The sequence below is a fragment of the Entelurus aequoreus genome, linkage group LG13 (genome assembly GCF_033978785.1).
Source record: "Entelurus aequoreus isolate RoL-2023_Sb linkage group LG13, RoL_Eaeq_v1.1, whole genome shotgun sequence".
Lineage (NCBI taxonomy): Eukaryota > Metazoa > Chordata > Actinopteri > Syngnathiformes > Syngnathidae > Entelurus > Entelurus aequoreus.
Window position 1 is genome coordinate 26965005 of NC_084743.1, and position 16768 is coordinate 26981772.

The 16768-nt window shown below is 37.8% G+C and overlaps 1 protein-coding gene across 1 annotated transcript in view; it reads right to left on the reverse strand.

Annotated features, from left to right (window-relative positions):
- Nucleotides 1–1410: 1410 nt before the first annotated feature.
- Nucleotides 1411–16768, reverse strand: part of acmsd (aminocarboxymuconate semialdehyde decarboxylase) — a 32242-nt gene continuing 16884 nt past the window's right edge. The window contains exons 5-10 of the mRNA XM_062068502.1: nt 12399–12635; nt 12213–12306; nt 7059–7154; nt 6813–6985; nt 5628–5726; nt 1411–1858 (exon numbers count right to left, since the gene is read on the reverse strand). Coding sequence (XP_061924486.1) covers nt 1796–1858; nt 5628–5726; nt 6813–6985; nt 7059–7154; nt 12213–12306; nt 12399–12635 — 762 coding nt within the window. The 3' untranslated portion in view covers nt 1411–1795. The remainder of the gene's footprint in view (nt 1859–5627; nt 5727–6812; nt 6986–7058; nt 7155–12212; nt 12307–12398; nt 12636–16768) is intronic.

The following is a 16768-nucleotide window of genomic DNA, read 5'->3' on the forward strand; positions in this document are numbered from 1 at the left end:
CTTTGTCATTATTTATATTGTCTGAATAAATTATGTGATAATGTTCATCAGTCAACTAATTGGTGTTCATTTTCAATCAAGATAAAAAAAAATGATATCAAAATCAAATTACAGTATGTTATTTATGTCGTTTGATCATTTTCCTCAACTGATGTACTAGCATCATGTGGTTTATATTGGACATATGTAGCATCATCTACGAAGATACAAAGAATTGCTATTAAGACATCCAGTGGACACATTTAGAACAGCTGTTTCTTTCATTTAAAAAATTCTGGTTTATTTTTATACTTAGAAAACTCTGATAAAACCTGTTCGCGGGCCTGATCCGGCCCTCGGGCCGTACGTTTGACACCCCTGCCTTGTGCAAAAATTAATTTAGCCCAAAAAACATGGTTGTGTCTATCAAACAGCAACAACTGCAATCATGCGTTTGTGATACCTGGCAATGACTGTTTCACATCACTGTGGAGGGATATTAGCCCACTCTTCTTTGCAAAATTGTGTCTATTCAGACACATTGGAGGCTTTCGAAAGGAATTAATTAACTCATTATGTTTTGCATATGGTGAATGTTTATATTCATCTTGGAGAAAGCGAACCACCAGGTTTAAGTAAATAATAGCATTTCAGTTTGGGTGCATAATAACATAGGGCTCTTTAGTACTGACATTTGTGTGTGGTCTCCCCTTTTTTCTGGTCACATGACGACACGGCGATGTCATTGTTATCAAAAAGTAGCAGTTTGCTTGTCCACACGATAATGGCAAGGTGGCGTTATCAGACTTTCCCACTTTGGTGCCCATTCTCAAAAAATATTGTTTCAGGCAACCCATAACATCTTTCCTGTGTGGATATAATACTCTCCTGTTCAACCTTAAAATGTTCCCGTGTGGACAGGGCCTTGGAAATGGCTTTTTAACTTTTCCAGAGTGATACTGTAGATGTAATTTACTGTTTCTCCTCTTTTTCTAAATTTCTTCGCATGACACCATGATGAGTCCTTTTTGGGATGTTTTGGCCGCTTCAATTTAAGTAATCTCTTGTTTTGACAGGTCTGGCATTTATCAAGCCAAAATGTATTTACCACCATTGGTGTACTTCAGGGGTCCCCAAACTTTTTGACACAGGGACTGCATTGGGTTAAAAAATTAAAAAAAAAAAAATATATATATATATATATATATACATATATATTCCCCGCGCAAATATTTATATATATATATATATATATATATATATATATATATATATATATATATATATATATATATATATATATATATATATATATATATATATATATATATATTTCATTTTTTAAACTAATAATAAAAAAATAAAAAATAAATACTTTTTAATTTTTTAATTTAATTTGGGACATCCCGTGGGCCAGATGTAGGACGCTTGCTGTAGTTTGGGGACCCCTGGTCTACTTCATGATTTAATAAATTTAATAAAATAGTAAGAAATGTAGTTTATTTGCTGCCATGGAGGAGATGATTGGTTAGGGAAGGCTTGTATTTAAAGTTGTTGGCTGCAGTTCAAGTGCTCTGACTACACAGAGTAACAATTTAAACTACTGGGCAACTCAAGTACCCATGAAATATAAGGTTATATATGGGGTTCCCCAAGGCTCAATTTTAGGTCCCATTGTTATGTAAAAAAACAAAAAAAAAAAAAAACAATTGACAAGTTGTGAAACTTCAAAAAACATTTAACTTCAAATACAGAATCATTCAAATATAAATTTGAGTATTTATGTTTAACCACTGGCAGGAGTCAATCACCCTTCTCAATGAAATTGCTCTTTTTTAAGGCCCAAAAATTCCAGTGCGTTTTCTGCCAGCAGCCTATCCTGTAACACAAAAAAGGCATAAGTTAAAATGATTGTTTAAAAATAATAACATGAATATTAAAACAATGTTTGTAGTTTGTCAGTTCATCAAATTAAAAATGACCAGTTATAAATTATAGGACGATTGCTGCAAATACAAATCCATTCAAGGACCAATTGGGAACACTCTGGATGGACACTTGATAAGAATGCAAATTAAACTACAGCTTCACCACTTTAATCATCATTTACAGGTATATGTTTAAAAGGGAACTGCACTTTTTTGGAATTTTGATTATTGCTCACAATCATTATGTAAGACAAGAAGACGGATGCATTTCTTTAATGCATTCTAACTCGTAAATAAACGTAAATAAAAGTCCACTTACAATGGAGTCAATAGGAAGTCCTCTATTCCACCTATAAAGCCCTCTAAATAACCATCCAAAATCAACAATATTCTATTTACATTTTGTGACTTAATATTAACCAGTTATTAGTGATATTGTTATTATACGCGCTAACATGCACACAATTATTTATAGCGGTGCCATGATCACAGACAGCGAATTAGCTTGTTTGACCATGGTGACAACGCAAAAATCCAATTCATGTCAATCCAAAATGCAAAAATGCGTGCTTATCTGTGTGATGACAAATTTAACCGGAAGCAGTATTTTAGCTTTTCCTTTGCGTTTAGCATGTTTTTTGCATAACGGTAACATCTTTGTTCAGCAGGAGTCCTATTGTCGTTTTAATAAAGTGTCATTAAATAGTTGTCCAAATTTTGTTTCAGAAATGAAAATAGAAAAAATGGCCCGAAATTTGTTTTTTGATTTGCATTTAAGAATTGGAAATAGAATGAACGCAACGTACACGAACCGAGTACTCGTATAATCAGTAGAAAATGCAATTATATTAAACTTAAATTGTGTGGGTGTACCTAATGTGGTTACCAGAGGTGGGACCAAGTCATTGCTTTGCAAGTCACAAGTAAGTCTCAAGTCTTTGCCCTCAAGTCTCGAGTCAAGTCCCGAGTCAAGACAGGCAAGTCCCGAGTCAAGTCCAAAGTCAAGACTGGAAAGTCTCAAGTCAAGTCACAAGTCATGCATTTTGAGTTTCGAGTCCTTTCAAGTCCTTTTAACCACAGACTAATATTTTTACACAGATTGTGTATGCTTTTAAAACGTTGTATTTATTTATTAAAACAAGTGCATTTGAAATAGCAGGAAAAAAAATAGTACTGACATTGCAATTCATAATAGCACTATTAACCAGTCATTTTAATAGTGTAAACAAATTTAAACATTTAACTCATTCCTTTACAGAATAAACACATTTGCAAAAACAAGTGCAACTGTACTTATTTGTACAAAAGTGTTAACATTGTATGTCCATGGCATATTGCATTGTAACTAGTTCCACAGCAGTTTCTATTCTGTTCTTACCTTATCTCATTGATCTCATCTCATACTGTATGTGTGTTTATGTGTGCGTACACATGAAAAACATAACAAATACATGAACATAACAATGAACAGAGTTGTACTTTTTAGATGTCAGGGCCCTATGCAATATGTACACATATTCTTAATATAGTATACATTTGAACTGACCTTTATTTGACTATGTTTGTCTTTTTGTAGGTGGCTAAAATATGCGGTGCTGCTGACCGCCGTCTAACGTTACGTTATTGTGTGTGATACATTGACTAACGTAACGTTATTTGTAGGTACCTCAGTTATTTGTAGGTACCTCATGCAACCCTGCTTAAAAAAAATCACAAAAAGTATGAATAAGGTAGCGAACTGCAGTGGACGCAACAGATTGCCGTGTTTGCAATGACGTTATAACCACAGACATCTTATAAGTAGACGCAGCATTGGTTGCTGTGACGCGAGCAATTTGCATCTTGAAGTGGTGATGAGGAGCCGGCGAGCAGCCTAAACTGACAGTTGACAGGTGGAAAACAAAGATGCCGGGCTGGTGTTCAGCGTTTTCCTGCTCAAATGAGCGGACTGTTGAAAATAGGAATCGGGGGATTACTTTTCACAAGTAAGATTTAACATTAATGTACTATTGGTTGTATTTTATGAAAATAACATTACCACAGAGTTGAGAAGGAGCAAAGATCTTCAATATTTGTATGTGAAAATCACAAATAAATCTTCTGTGGGATGATGACGCCCCTACAGGGGTTTGGTTTACAAACTTTCAGCCCCACCTAAAACAAAATTCACCAGCCGCCACTGATTATGATGCATTCTCATTTTAGGCAAAATATAAGACAATACTTTCTTAACAGTATAATTGTAACCAGGAATAAGTCTTCAAGTAACAATATTCAAATACTAACATTGTTGGGTAAGACAGCATTTGGTTTTATTCTGAATCCAGTGAAACAGATTGGTGGTTTTAGCTGATATAAAGACTTTCAGGTGTTTATATATGTTTAAGTATTTGGCAGACGCTTTTATCCAAAGCGACATACATAAAAAATACATATATAACAATCACTGTAAACATGATCATTTAAGGGAAGAATGTAATACAAAATATCAATACAAAGTGTCAAGACAGAATACACTCTCTGCTGCTGCAGCAACAGAGATACAGTCTATAAGATATATAGATATCTAATGTATTCATACATTGTTTATGTAGGATATACACATGTATATATAACCTAATCATATTGTTTCTTCAATTTAAAAATAGCTGACCGTTTTTTTCCCCTTTCTCTGGGGATTATATTCCCAGTTTTGATCTCGGACGTCTGGTCACTTATAGCGTATAAGAATATTATATTACTGTTAAGCAAACTATGAATAATAAAACACGCCAAAACATGTATCCTTTATCATAGCTACACGTATGACAACAAAGCGCGTGAAAATCAGTGGTATTCAGTGAGGTAAGATGAATTAAATGCGCTGACAGTTCATTGCTCCTGCCAAATGAATTGCACTGAGTGGAGCGGATCACCACTCCAAGATGGCGGCCCCGCGTCTCGTCTGCGCCTGTAGGCAGTAGCGCTCCATGCTGCGTACCCTTATAAGATGTCTATGGTTATAACGTTAGCAGTGAGTTTACAGCCTCACTGATTTAACTACACAGCAAATAAAAGTCACGTTACTTAGCCAATAAACGTTAGCTTACATTCAAACCTTACCCTTCTTTGTGCATCTTCAAATGTCGAACGAAGTTGGAAGTTGTTACGTCTCCGTCTATAATATTCGAACTGCATGATTTGCATAGGGCTATTCGTTTTTTGTTGACCGAGTCGTAGTTTTAATACCCGAACGAAATTAACTTTGGCATCATTGTTTCTCACTGCCGCATTGTTTGACAATTCTTCTTCATTGGTTGTCCTGCAATTTGATTGGATGAGAGCTGTGTGATGAAAACAGCGTAGATCTAATTTGATTGGCTGTTGTACTGAGAGCACACACGCTGACAGGAACAACACGCTGATAGACAGACGAAGAAAAGGAAAATCACGGAGCGGCGCGCTCCCAAATAACTTTTTAATCTTTGGGTTTGGGGGAAAGTAGCAAGTCATGTCAAGTCAAAAGGCTCAAGTCCAAGTGAAGTCACAAGTCATTGATGTTAAAGTCTAAGTCGAGTTGCAAGTCTCTTTACATTTTGTCAAGTCGAGTCCAAAGTCATCAAATTCATGACTCGAGTCTGACTCGAGTCCAAGTCATGTGACTCGAGTCCACACCTCTGGTGGTTACCAGTGAGGATATACCGTACACATTATAAATTCGAGAAAAAAAATATTTTCTACCTTTAGTGTTTGATCAAACTCATCCATTGACTCTATCAAGGATCCAGGTTGGAGCTCACCCAGCGGGAATGGGTAATCGGTTCCAAGCATCACTTTATCCTGCAAAAATCATACAAAACCCAAAACCAGTGAAGTTGGCACGTTGTGTAATTCGTAAATAAAAATAAAATACAATGATTGGCAAATCCTTTTCAACTTATATTCAATTGACTGCAAAGACAAGATATTTAATGTTGGAACTGAGAAACTTAATTTTTTTTGCAAATAATCATTAACTTAGAATTTAATGGCAGCAACACATTGCAAAAAAGTTTGCACAAGGGCATTTTTACCACTGTGTTACATCACCTTTCCTTTTAACAACACTCAGAAAAGGTTTGGGAACTGAGGAGACAAATTTTTGAAGCTTTTTAGGTAGACTTCTTTCCCATTCTTGCTTGATGTACAGCTTAAGTTGTTCAACAGTCCGGTGTCTCCGTTGTGGTATTTTAGGCTTCATAATGCGCCACACATTTTCAATGGGAGACAGGTCTAGACTACAGGCAGGTCAGTCTAGTACCCGCACTCTTTTACTATGAAGCCACGTTGATGTAACACGTGGCTTGGCATTGTCTTGCTGAAATAAGCAGGGGCGTCCATGATGACGTTGCTTGGATCGCAACATATCTTGCTCCAAAACCTGTATGTACCTTTCAGCATTAATGGTGCCTTCACAGATGTGTAAGTTACCCATGCCTTGGGCACTAATACACCCCCATACCATCATCGATGCTGGCTTTTGAACATTGCGCCTATAACAATCCGGATGGTTCTTTTCCTCTTTGGTCCGAAGGACACGACGTCCACAGTTTCCAAAATCAATTTGAAATGTGGACTTGTCAGACCACAGAACACTTTTACACTTTGCATCAGTCCATCTTAGATGAGCTCGGGCCCAGCGAAGCCGGTGGCATTTCTGGGTGTTGTTGATAAATGGCTTTCACTTTGCAGAGTAGAGTTTTAACTTGCACTTACAGAACGTAGCATTGTTATGACATGACTACAAAACATCAAAGGTTGGTTAGCCCAAGCGGCTTCTATTTACATTTGTGACATTTGACTTTATTTCTACAACATTATTGGGCCTGCATGTTTGTCCAACTCTGTGGATGGCTTTTGGACCACCCATAAAACATTCCAGCTGACCTTTCCAATGACATCAATAAGCAGCTTCAGGGCCGTAGGGTCGTGAACCAGGGAGTCCGTGTAGAAGGAACCCAGGTATTTCCGGGGATTGGTTGTGTTGTCCACAGCGCACAAGTCGGGGCGAACGTTGTGGCCATGTTCAATTCTACCAACTGTGAATGGGAAAGAGCCACCTGTGTAAAATATGAGGAACAAAATGAGTATATATTGTCAAAGATCAAAAGTGTTGCAGAGTGTATTATTTACCTCCATGAGCAAAGCAAACCTTTAGTTTGGGGAATTTGTCGAGGACTCCTCCGAAAAGCATCGAGCAAATAGCCATTGTTGTCTCTGTCGGCATACCTTTTGATGATATGAGAAAGACAATCATGTAAATGATATGATGCTAGAGATGTCCGATAATATCGGACTGCCGATATTATTGGCCGATAAATGCTTTAAAATGTAATATCGGAAATTATCGGTATCAGTTTCAAAATTATCGGTATCGGTTTCAAAAAGTAAAATTTATGACTTTTTAAAACGCCGCTGTGTACACGGACGTAGGGAGAAGTACAGAGCGCCATTAAACCTTAAAGGCACTGTCTTTGCGTGCCGGCCCAGTCACATGATATCTACGGCTTTTCACACACACAAGAGAATGCAAGGCATACTTGGTCAACAGCCATACAGGTCACACTGAGGGTGACCGTATAAACAACTTTAACACTGTTACAAATATGCGCCACACTGTGAACCCACACCAAACAAGAATGACAAACACATTTCGGGAGAACATCCGCACCGTAACACAACATAAACACAACAGAACAAATACCCAGAACCCCTTGCAGCACTAACTCTTCCGGGACGCTACAATATACACCCCCCGCGCTAGCCCCCACCTCAACCTCCTCATGCTCTCTCAGGGAGAGCATGTCCCAAATTCCAAGCTGCTGTTTTGAGGCATGTTAAAAAAATAATGCACTTTGGGACTTCAATAATAAATATGGCAGTGTCATGTTGGCATTTTTTTCCATAACTTGAGTTGATTTATTTTGGAAAACCTTGTTACATTGTTTAATGCATCCCGCAGGGCATCACAACAAAATTAGGCATAATAATGTGTTAATTCCACGACTGTATACACTACCGTTCAAAAGTTTGGGGTCACCCAAACAACTTTGTGGAATAGCCTTCATTTCTAAGAACAAGAATAGACTGTCGAGTTTCAGATGAAAGTTCTCTTTTTCTGGCCATTTTGAGTGTTTAATTGGCCCCACAAATGTGATGCTCCAGAAACTCAATCTGCTCAAAGGAAGGTCAGTTTTGTAGCTTCTGTAACGAGCTAAACTGTTTTCAGATGTGTGAACATTATTGCACAAGGGTTTTCTAATCCTCAATTAGCCTTCTGAGCCAATGAGCAAACACATTGTACCATTAGAACACTGGAGTGATAGTTGCTGGAAATGGGCCTCTATACACCAATGTAGATATTGCACCAAAAACCAGACATTTGCAGCTAGAATAGTCATTTACCACATTAGCAATGTATAGAGTGTATTTCTTTCAAGTTAAGACTAGTTTAAAGTTATCTTCATTGAAAAGTACAGTGCTTTTCCTTCAAAAATAAGGACATTTCAATGTGACCCCAAACTTTTGAACAGTAGTGTATATCGGTATCGGTTGATATCGGAATCGGTAATTAAGAGCTGGACAATATCGGAATATCAGATATCGGCAAAAAAGCCATTATCGGACATCTCTATATGATGCCATATGATATATGATGCTGGTCTATTGGGCTGGTCATTTTTTTTGTATGTAATAACTGTACTATTAAAAAAAATAATAATCTTGATTTTACAATTATAATTTAACATAATCTAAATGCCTGATTGTTATTGTATTGAAAACATGACAAAATGTTCAATTTCCATTATTCACACCAGGGGTGTCAAATTCGTTTTCAGTGAGGGCCACAATGGCTGCCTTCGGAGGGCCGTGCATGCGGGTTATAAATGTATAATCAAACAATTGCAGATGCATGTAATTATTAGATTTGTTATGCGTAAATTGATGGGATAACTTGCTTTTGAAATCAAAAGTAAAGGTGACTAGCAGATATATAACTAATTGTTTTTATCTAAACAAAAATAAGTTTTATTACAGGTTTTAATAATATACTATTTGGCATGATCAAATAATATTAAAGTGTAAAATATCTGTATTTTTTTCCTGTCAAAATTGAAAGAACGAATGCATTAAGTATAAAAAGATGTATCATTTTATTGAGGCATATTATGTCCAAGCTTTCGCGGGCCACGTAAAATTATGTGCCCCCCAGGCCTTGAGTCTGACACCAGTGTTCTACACTGATGAACTGAATGCCATCATGGATACAATTATGCTTTCTCCCTACTTAACTTGTACTCAGCAGTGAGTCGGCGTTTCCTTTGTAATAGTTTTAATTCGGTTTAGCAGCATCGCATCATTCAAAATCCCATTAAGATAATTGCTGATTTAGCATCCCTTTGAACAGCTTCATCATGAGAGATTTACTGACATATTTGTAAAACGACCTTATTATTCAAGTTTATATAGTAGCCAAACATTTTCCCTAAAGATATAAGGTCTAAAAAACATTTGATTTGTCATACATTTTGCCATATTATTGTGTTTTGTTTACTTTTTCAATGATTGCTGAATGCTACACAGCAGTTTTGAATAGGCATCACTGCAGTAGGAAATATCCTCTGACAAGCTGTTTTTCACTATTTAGAACGCACCAAAAAAGGGAAATACGTTTGTGGATGATAGGCACCATTCCAAAAAAATAAGCGGAGTATCTTTTAAAGGGGAACTGCAATTTTTTCTGGAATGTTGCCCATTATTCACAATCATTATGACAGATATAACAACAAATGTAATTTATTTTTTCAATGCATTATAAATAGTAAATAAATGCGATCAAAAGTCTACTTGCAATGCAGCCTATAGGAGTCGCTCTATTCTGCCTATAAATCCCTTAAAAAACTATCTAAACACCTCCATTAAGGTTGTATATACATTATGTAAGTATAAATGTAATATAGTAACAGGCACATTTATAATGACATTTAATATTTACGCCTCGCATCATTCAAAACCCATAAAGATAATTGCTATTTTAGCACCCCTTTGAACGGCTTCATCGTGAGAGATTTACTGACATATTTGTAAAACGACCTTATTATACAAGTTTATATTGTAGCCAAACATTTTCCCTAAAGATATAATGTCTAAAGAACATTTGATTTTTCATACATTTTGCCCTATTATTGTGTTTTGTTTACTTTTTCAATTATTACTAAATGCTACATAGCAGTTTTGAATTGACTTCACTGCAGTAGGAAATATCCAACACTTTTCTTTCCTCTCGGATCTACGGTGCTTAGGCTAAATAATTATTAGTTTAAGGAGTTATCCGGCTTAATGTAGACAGGGCCTGAGATGAAGGTGTTTTCATGGGGTATTGGCTTATTTAGAACCAAACTATTTGAGAAATCAAACTAATTTAGTGCATGGACACGTACTAACTGGTTTATACTATGTAGTCTAATCCAGTGTTTTTCAACCACTGTGCCATGAGATATTGTCTGGTGTGCCGTGGGAGATTATGTAATTTCACCTAATTGCGTTAAAAATATTTTTTGCAAACCAGTAATTATAATCCACAAATAATGTGCCGTTGTTGAGTGTCTGTACTGTCTAGAGCTCGGCAGAGTAACCGTGTTATACTCTTCCATATCAGCAGGTGGCAGCAGGTAGCTAATTGCTTTGTAGATGGTTTGTCGTGATCACAATATGCAGACGACAGCGGGAGGCAGTGTGCAGGTAAAAAGGCGTCTAATGCTTAAACCAAAAATAAATCAACGGAATGTGCCGCTAAGAAAAGACACTGAAGCTTAGGGATGGCTACTCAAAACGAAGCTAAAACTGAACTGGCTGCAAAGTAAACAAAAACAGAATGCTGGACGACAGCAAAGACTTACAGCGTGTGGAGCAGCAGACGGCGTCCACAAAGTACATCCGTACATGACATGACAATCAACAACAAACTAGGAGCGCAAGACAAGAATTTAAACACTACACACAGGAAAACACCAAAAAACTCCAAATAAGTCACGGCGTGATGTGACAGGTCGTGACAGTACACCTACGTTGAGAAAAGAGCTATAGTGATGCATGCTTGGTTATGGTTTGAATTCATATCCAACAATTGCGAGAACGACTTTTTACCGTCAATATCGGCTGTTTCATTTTTTTATGTTTTCTGCTGGTGGTGTGCCTCGAGATTTTTTCAATGAAAAAAATGTGCCTCGGCTCAGAAAAGGTTGAAAAACACTGGTCTAATCAATAAAGATTTTCATTTAGAATATTTAATCCATCATTATATTTGATTTACTGTTCTTTTTTTTTTGGCAGTGTGGTCTCACATTCTCTCTCATTAGAGATGTCCGATAAGGCTTTTTTGCCGATATCCGATATTGTCCAACTCTTAATTACCGATTCCGATATCAACCGATACCGATATATACAGTCGTGGAATTAACACATTATTATGCCTAATTTTGTTGTGATGCCCCGCTGGATGCATTAAACAATGTAACAAAGTTTTCCAAAATAAATCAACTCAAGTTATGGAAAAAAAAATGCCAACATGGCACTGCCATATTTATTATTGAAGTCACAAAGTGCATTATTTTTTTTAACATGCATCAAAACAGCAGCTTGGAAGGAGCATGAAGAGGTTGAGGTGGGCGGGGTTGGGGGGGGGGGGGTTGTTGAGGTGGGGGTGGGGGGTGGGTAGCGGGGGGTGTATATTGTAGCGTCCAGGAAGAGTTAGTGCTACAAGGGGTATTTGTTTTGTTGTGTTTATGTTGTGTTACGGTGTGGATGTTCTCCCGAAATGTGTTTGTCATTCTTGTTTGCTGTAGGTTCACAGTGTGGCGCATATTTGTAACAGTGTTAAAGTTGTTTATACGGCCACCCTCAGTGTGACCTGTATGGCTGTTGACCAAGTATGCATTGCATTGACTTGTGTGTGTGAAAAGCCGTAGATATTATGTGATTGGGCCGGCACGCAAAAGAACTGCCTTTAAGGTTTATTGGCACTCTGTACTTCTCCCTACGTCCGTGTACACAGCGGCATTTTAAAAAGTCATAAATTTTACTTTTTGAAACTGATACCGATAATTTCCGATATTACATTGTAAAGCATTTATCGGCCGATAATATCGGCAGTCCGATATTATCGGACATCTCTATCTCTCATAGCCACAAACACAACGCATACTTGTGCATACATGCAGACATTTTGATACAGTATACTTGGGGTAAAATTCAATAAACGGTGTTCCTATTCTCCATTTCCCTCACCCACCAGCCAGGGCAGCCAATACTTAGCCATCCTCCCATCTGTCTGCATGTCCCAGGGGTGGACAAAAATGGAGCAATTCAGCTCTTCAGCTGCCTGCACAGGACACACACACTGCAAGGTGAGCACTTCTTGCATGGCATTTAGAAATCACCCATGGGTTCACCGGGAGCGTCTACATTTCTTACAGCAAAGAAGGGACGAAGGTCGGCAGCATTGAGGTCCCAGTCGTTTATGTGTGAGCCAATCTGCACCCCGGGGAAGCCTAATTCCTTGACGCAACGCGTCATCTCCAGAATGGCCAGGTCGGGGGCCTGCATGGGCAGGGTTCCGAGGCCCACAAACCTTTTGGGATGGCTGCGCACCGTCTGGGCCAGATCATCGTTTAAAAGGACACAAAGATCCAGTGTGTCATGAGGTTTGGCCTAAAAAAAACCCAACTGGATTAACATACAGTATATTAACATAACCTGCTCAGTGGGTTTGTGGTTAGAGTGTCTGCCCTGAGATTGGTGGGTCGTGAGTTCAATCCCTGGCCCAGTCATACCAAAGACTATAAAAATGGGACCGATTACCTTCCTGCTTGGCACTCAACATCAAGGGTTGGAATTGGGGGTTAAATCACCAAAAACAATTCCCGGGCGCCACTGCTGCTCACTGCTCCCCTCACCTCCCAGGGGGTGAACAAGGGGATGGGTCAAATGCAGAGGGCAAATTTCACCACACCTAGTGTGTGTGTGACAATCATCGGTACTTTAACTTAATCTTATATGAACAACAGCAAGGTACTCAATTGAAATAAAATGTTAACTTTTAGCAGACACAGTAATGTTGTTAAATGTTATTACTTGAATTGTTTTTTTTACAAGTTTTGGTAGCCACACTTATCCTATTCTGTGAATAATGACTCACATAGAATATATAAGGTAGAGCCACTAGTGGTACGCGGGCTCCATCTCGTGGTGCGCCAAAGTTTTGATTAATTTAAGTACAGCGTTTTATTTTCTTGCATTCAAACACGGTGTTACTCTTCAAACTGTGTGGCCAAACATATTAAATATACAGTACAGGCCAAACGTTTGGACACACCTTCTCATTCAATGCATTTTCTTTATTTTCATGACTATTTACATTGTAGATTGTCACTGAAGGCATCAAAACTATGAATGAACACATGTGGAGTTATGTACTTAACAAAAAAAGGAGGAATAACTGAAAACATGTTTTATATTCTATTTTCTTCAAAATTGCCACCCCTTGCTCTGATTACTTTTTTTGCACACTCTTGGCATTCTCTCGATGAGCTTCAAGAGGTAGTCACCTGAAATGGTTTTCACTTCACAGGTGTGCTTGAAGCTCATCGAGAGAATGCCAAGAGTGTGCAAAGCACTAATCAGAGCAAATGGTGGCTATTTTGAAGAAACTAGAATATATAAAAATGGGACCCATTGCCTCCCTGCTTGGTACTCAGCATCAAGGGTTGGAATTGGGGGTGGCCACTGCTGCTGCTCACTGCTCCCCTCACCTCCCAGGGGGTGAACAAGGGGATGGGTCAAATGCAGAGGACAAATTTCGCCACACCTAGTGTGTGTGTGACTATCATTGGTACTTTAACTTTTTTCAATAAAACATCCATCCATCCATTTTCTACCGCCTGTCCCTTTCAGGGTCACGGGGGGTGCTGGAGCCTATCTCAGCTGCATTCGGACAGAGGGCGGGGTACACCCTGGACAAGTCGCCACCTCATCGCAGGAAAATAAAACATGTTTTCAGTTATTTCAACTTTTTTTGTTAAGTACATAACTCCACATGTGTTCGTTCATAGTTTTGATGCCTTCAGTGACAATCTGCAATGTAAACAGTAAAATAAACAAAACATTGAATGCGGGGAAGGTGTTTCCAAACTTTTGGCCTGTACTTTATATGTTAAATAAAACCTCTGCATTTTAAAAAAATTAATACTTGGGCCTATTACGCTACTGCATTTTAATGTTGGTCATTATGGTGGTACTTGGAGAGCCAAGTGTTTTTAGAGGTGGTTATTGGTAAAAAAAAAAAAAAGTTTGAGACCCTCTGAAGTCTAGCAAATATTAGGAATGTTGTAAAAAAAATTGTTCACATTGGTATCACGATTTCTATTTGTTCTTATTTTCTAATTCGATTCATCATTTTCAAAAATGTAATTAAAAATAAACACTTTTTTTAAGAATACGTTTTTTTCTTAAAGATGTTTTTTCGGCCATCTTTACGCTTACTGGCTTACTCTGTATTTAATTTTTATACCAAATAATACAATGCGAAAATCGGTTTGAATCAATAATCGTGCATGAATCGATTCTGAATTGAATTGCCGCCCCAAGAATTGGAATTGAAGTGAATCGTGAGTTGTATGATTCACATTCCTTGTAAATATACACTTAAACCAGCATCGTTGATTGATTGATTGAGACTTTTACTAGTAGATTGCACAGTACAGTACATATTCCGTACAATTGACCACTAAATGGTAACACACGAATACGTTTTTCAACTTGTTTAAGTCGGGGTCCACGTTAATCAATCCATGGTAAAGGACTACAAGTTCAACTACACAATTAACTTTGAAACTGTCAATACGTGGACTATGGGTTGTTTGTTTTCCCGAGATGCAAGTAAAGCTGGATCGGACATGGCTTGGAGGTGAGTACCGTATTTTCCGCACTATAAGGCGCACCGGATTATAAGGCACACCTTCAATGAATGGCCTATTTTAAAACTTTGTTCATATATAAGGCGCACCGCATTATAAGGCGCACCTTCAATGAATGGCCTATTTTAAAACTTTGTTCATATATAAGGCGCACCGCATTATGAAGCGCATAGAATAGACGCTACAGTAGAGGCTGGGGTTACGTTATGCTTCCCGTAGTTGCAGACCTGTTGTGGCTCAATATTGGGCCATATATAAGGCTCACCGGATTATAAGGCGCACTGTCAGTTTTTGACAAAATTGGAGGTTTTTAGGTGCGCCTTAAAGTGCGGAAAATACGGTACATATTTATTTAAACACTGACAAAACTTGGCTATGAACAAAATTAACACATACACAGACTAAGGACATGAAACAAAACTTACTTGGTCAAGCATGGAAAGATCATAGAACTATGGCATGGACGCGTAATCATGGAGGTATCAGAGTTAATGTCGCCAGGCTGACTTCCTGGCAACTAAGGGCTTAAATAATACAGACATGATTGACAACAGGTGCGCGAGTGCAAAACGTGAAACAGGTGAAACTAATGGTCGCTATGGTGACAAAACAAACAAGAGTGCACAACCAGGAACTAAAAAGAGTCTAAAAAACAAACAGCACATGGCCAAACAAAAGCATGATCAACACAGACATGACAGAAACGGAATACTTTTTCTGTATTAAGTGTGTTTATGGTCATAGTTAGAATTTTTTTATCGAACATGCTTGCAGTTAGAATATGATACTTCTTTCATTACACGTGTCTGAAAGGAGTAGGAAGAAGCATAGTTTATTTAATACCACCCCTTTTTCCATTTCATAGCAATTTCGTACTTGTTTAATTATTTCCTGTGCTCAATTTTTAACACAAACAAATACATAATCAATAACGTTTCTAATAAGTTGTGATTCATTTAAAAAGATGCATAAGATGTATTTAATTTTCAATAAGGTTCAAAATGTTTAGCAGGATTATTCTTCCTTGTACTTTGTAACACTTTCAGTTTGGGTCCCAGTATTGATCCCTGGTGTACGCCACTAGGTATATTAGAGCTGTAGACGTGTGTTTGCCTAACTTTGCATAGTGCTTGAATTATTTATCTTTATTTGTAGAGAACTTACATGCTTTTGCAGTTGGCTAACACATTAAACATGCCGCCGGCCCTACTGTAGTCGGCCTATGCTAGTAGGGGTAGTTTGACAAGTACCCATATTTTCCGCACCATAGGGCGCACCGGATTATAAGGCGCACTGCAGATGAATGGTCTATTTTCGATCTTTTTTCATACATAAGGCACACCGGATTATAGGGTGCATTAGAAGTCATATTATTATGTTTTTTTTTTCTAAATGTAAAACACTTCCTTGTGGTCTACATAACATGTAATGGTGGTTCTTTGGTCAAAATGTTGCATAGATTATGTTTTACAGATCATCATCTTTCTGACAGTCGCTTCCGGATCTTTGTGCAAGGACTGGAGTGGAAGAAGTGACAATAGATGGAGCTAACTATTTTAATTACATTCAGACCTTACTTAAATCAATAACGGAGCAGCATCTCTTCATCCGGCAACAACAACAACACCGGAAATGTGTCCCGTGAAAAACCGTCCGACCGGAACTCTCTAATAACTAAAGTTCCTTGGTTGAATAATGTAAACTCACTACGCCGGTATGTTTTAGCGTTTACATGGTGAGCTTGCTGACAGATATAAGTAAGAACTTTACACTACTTTATATTAGAAATGGCAACAACGGAGGATGAATTTTACATAACAACAAGATAGAGAAAATGGTGTCGGCACAAACTACAATAGATTTATGCAG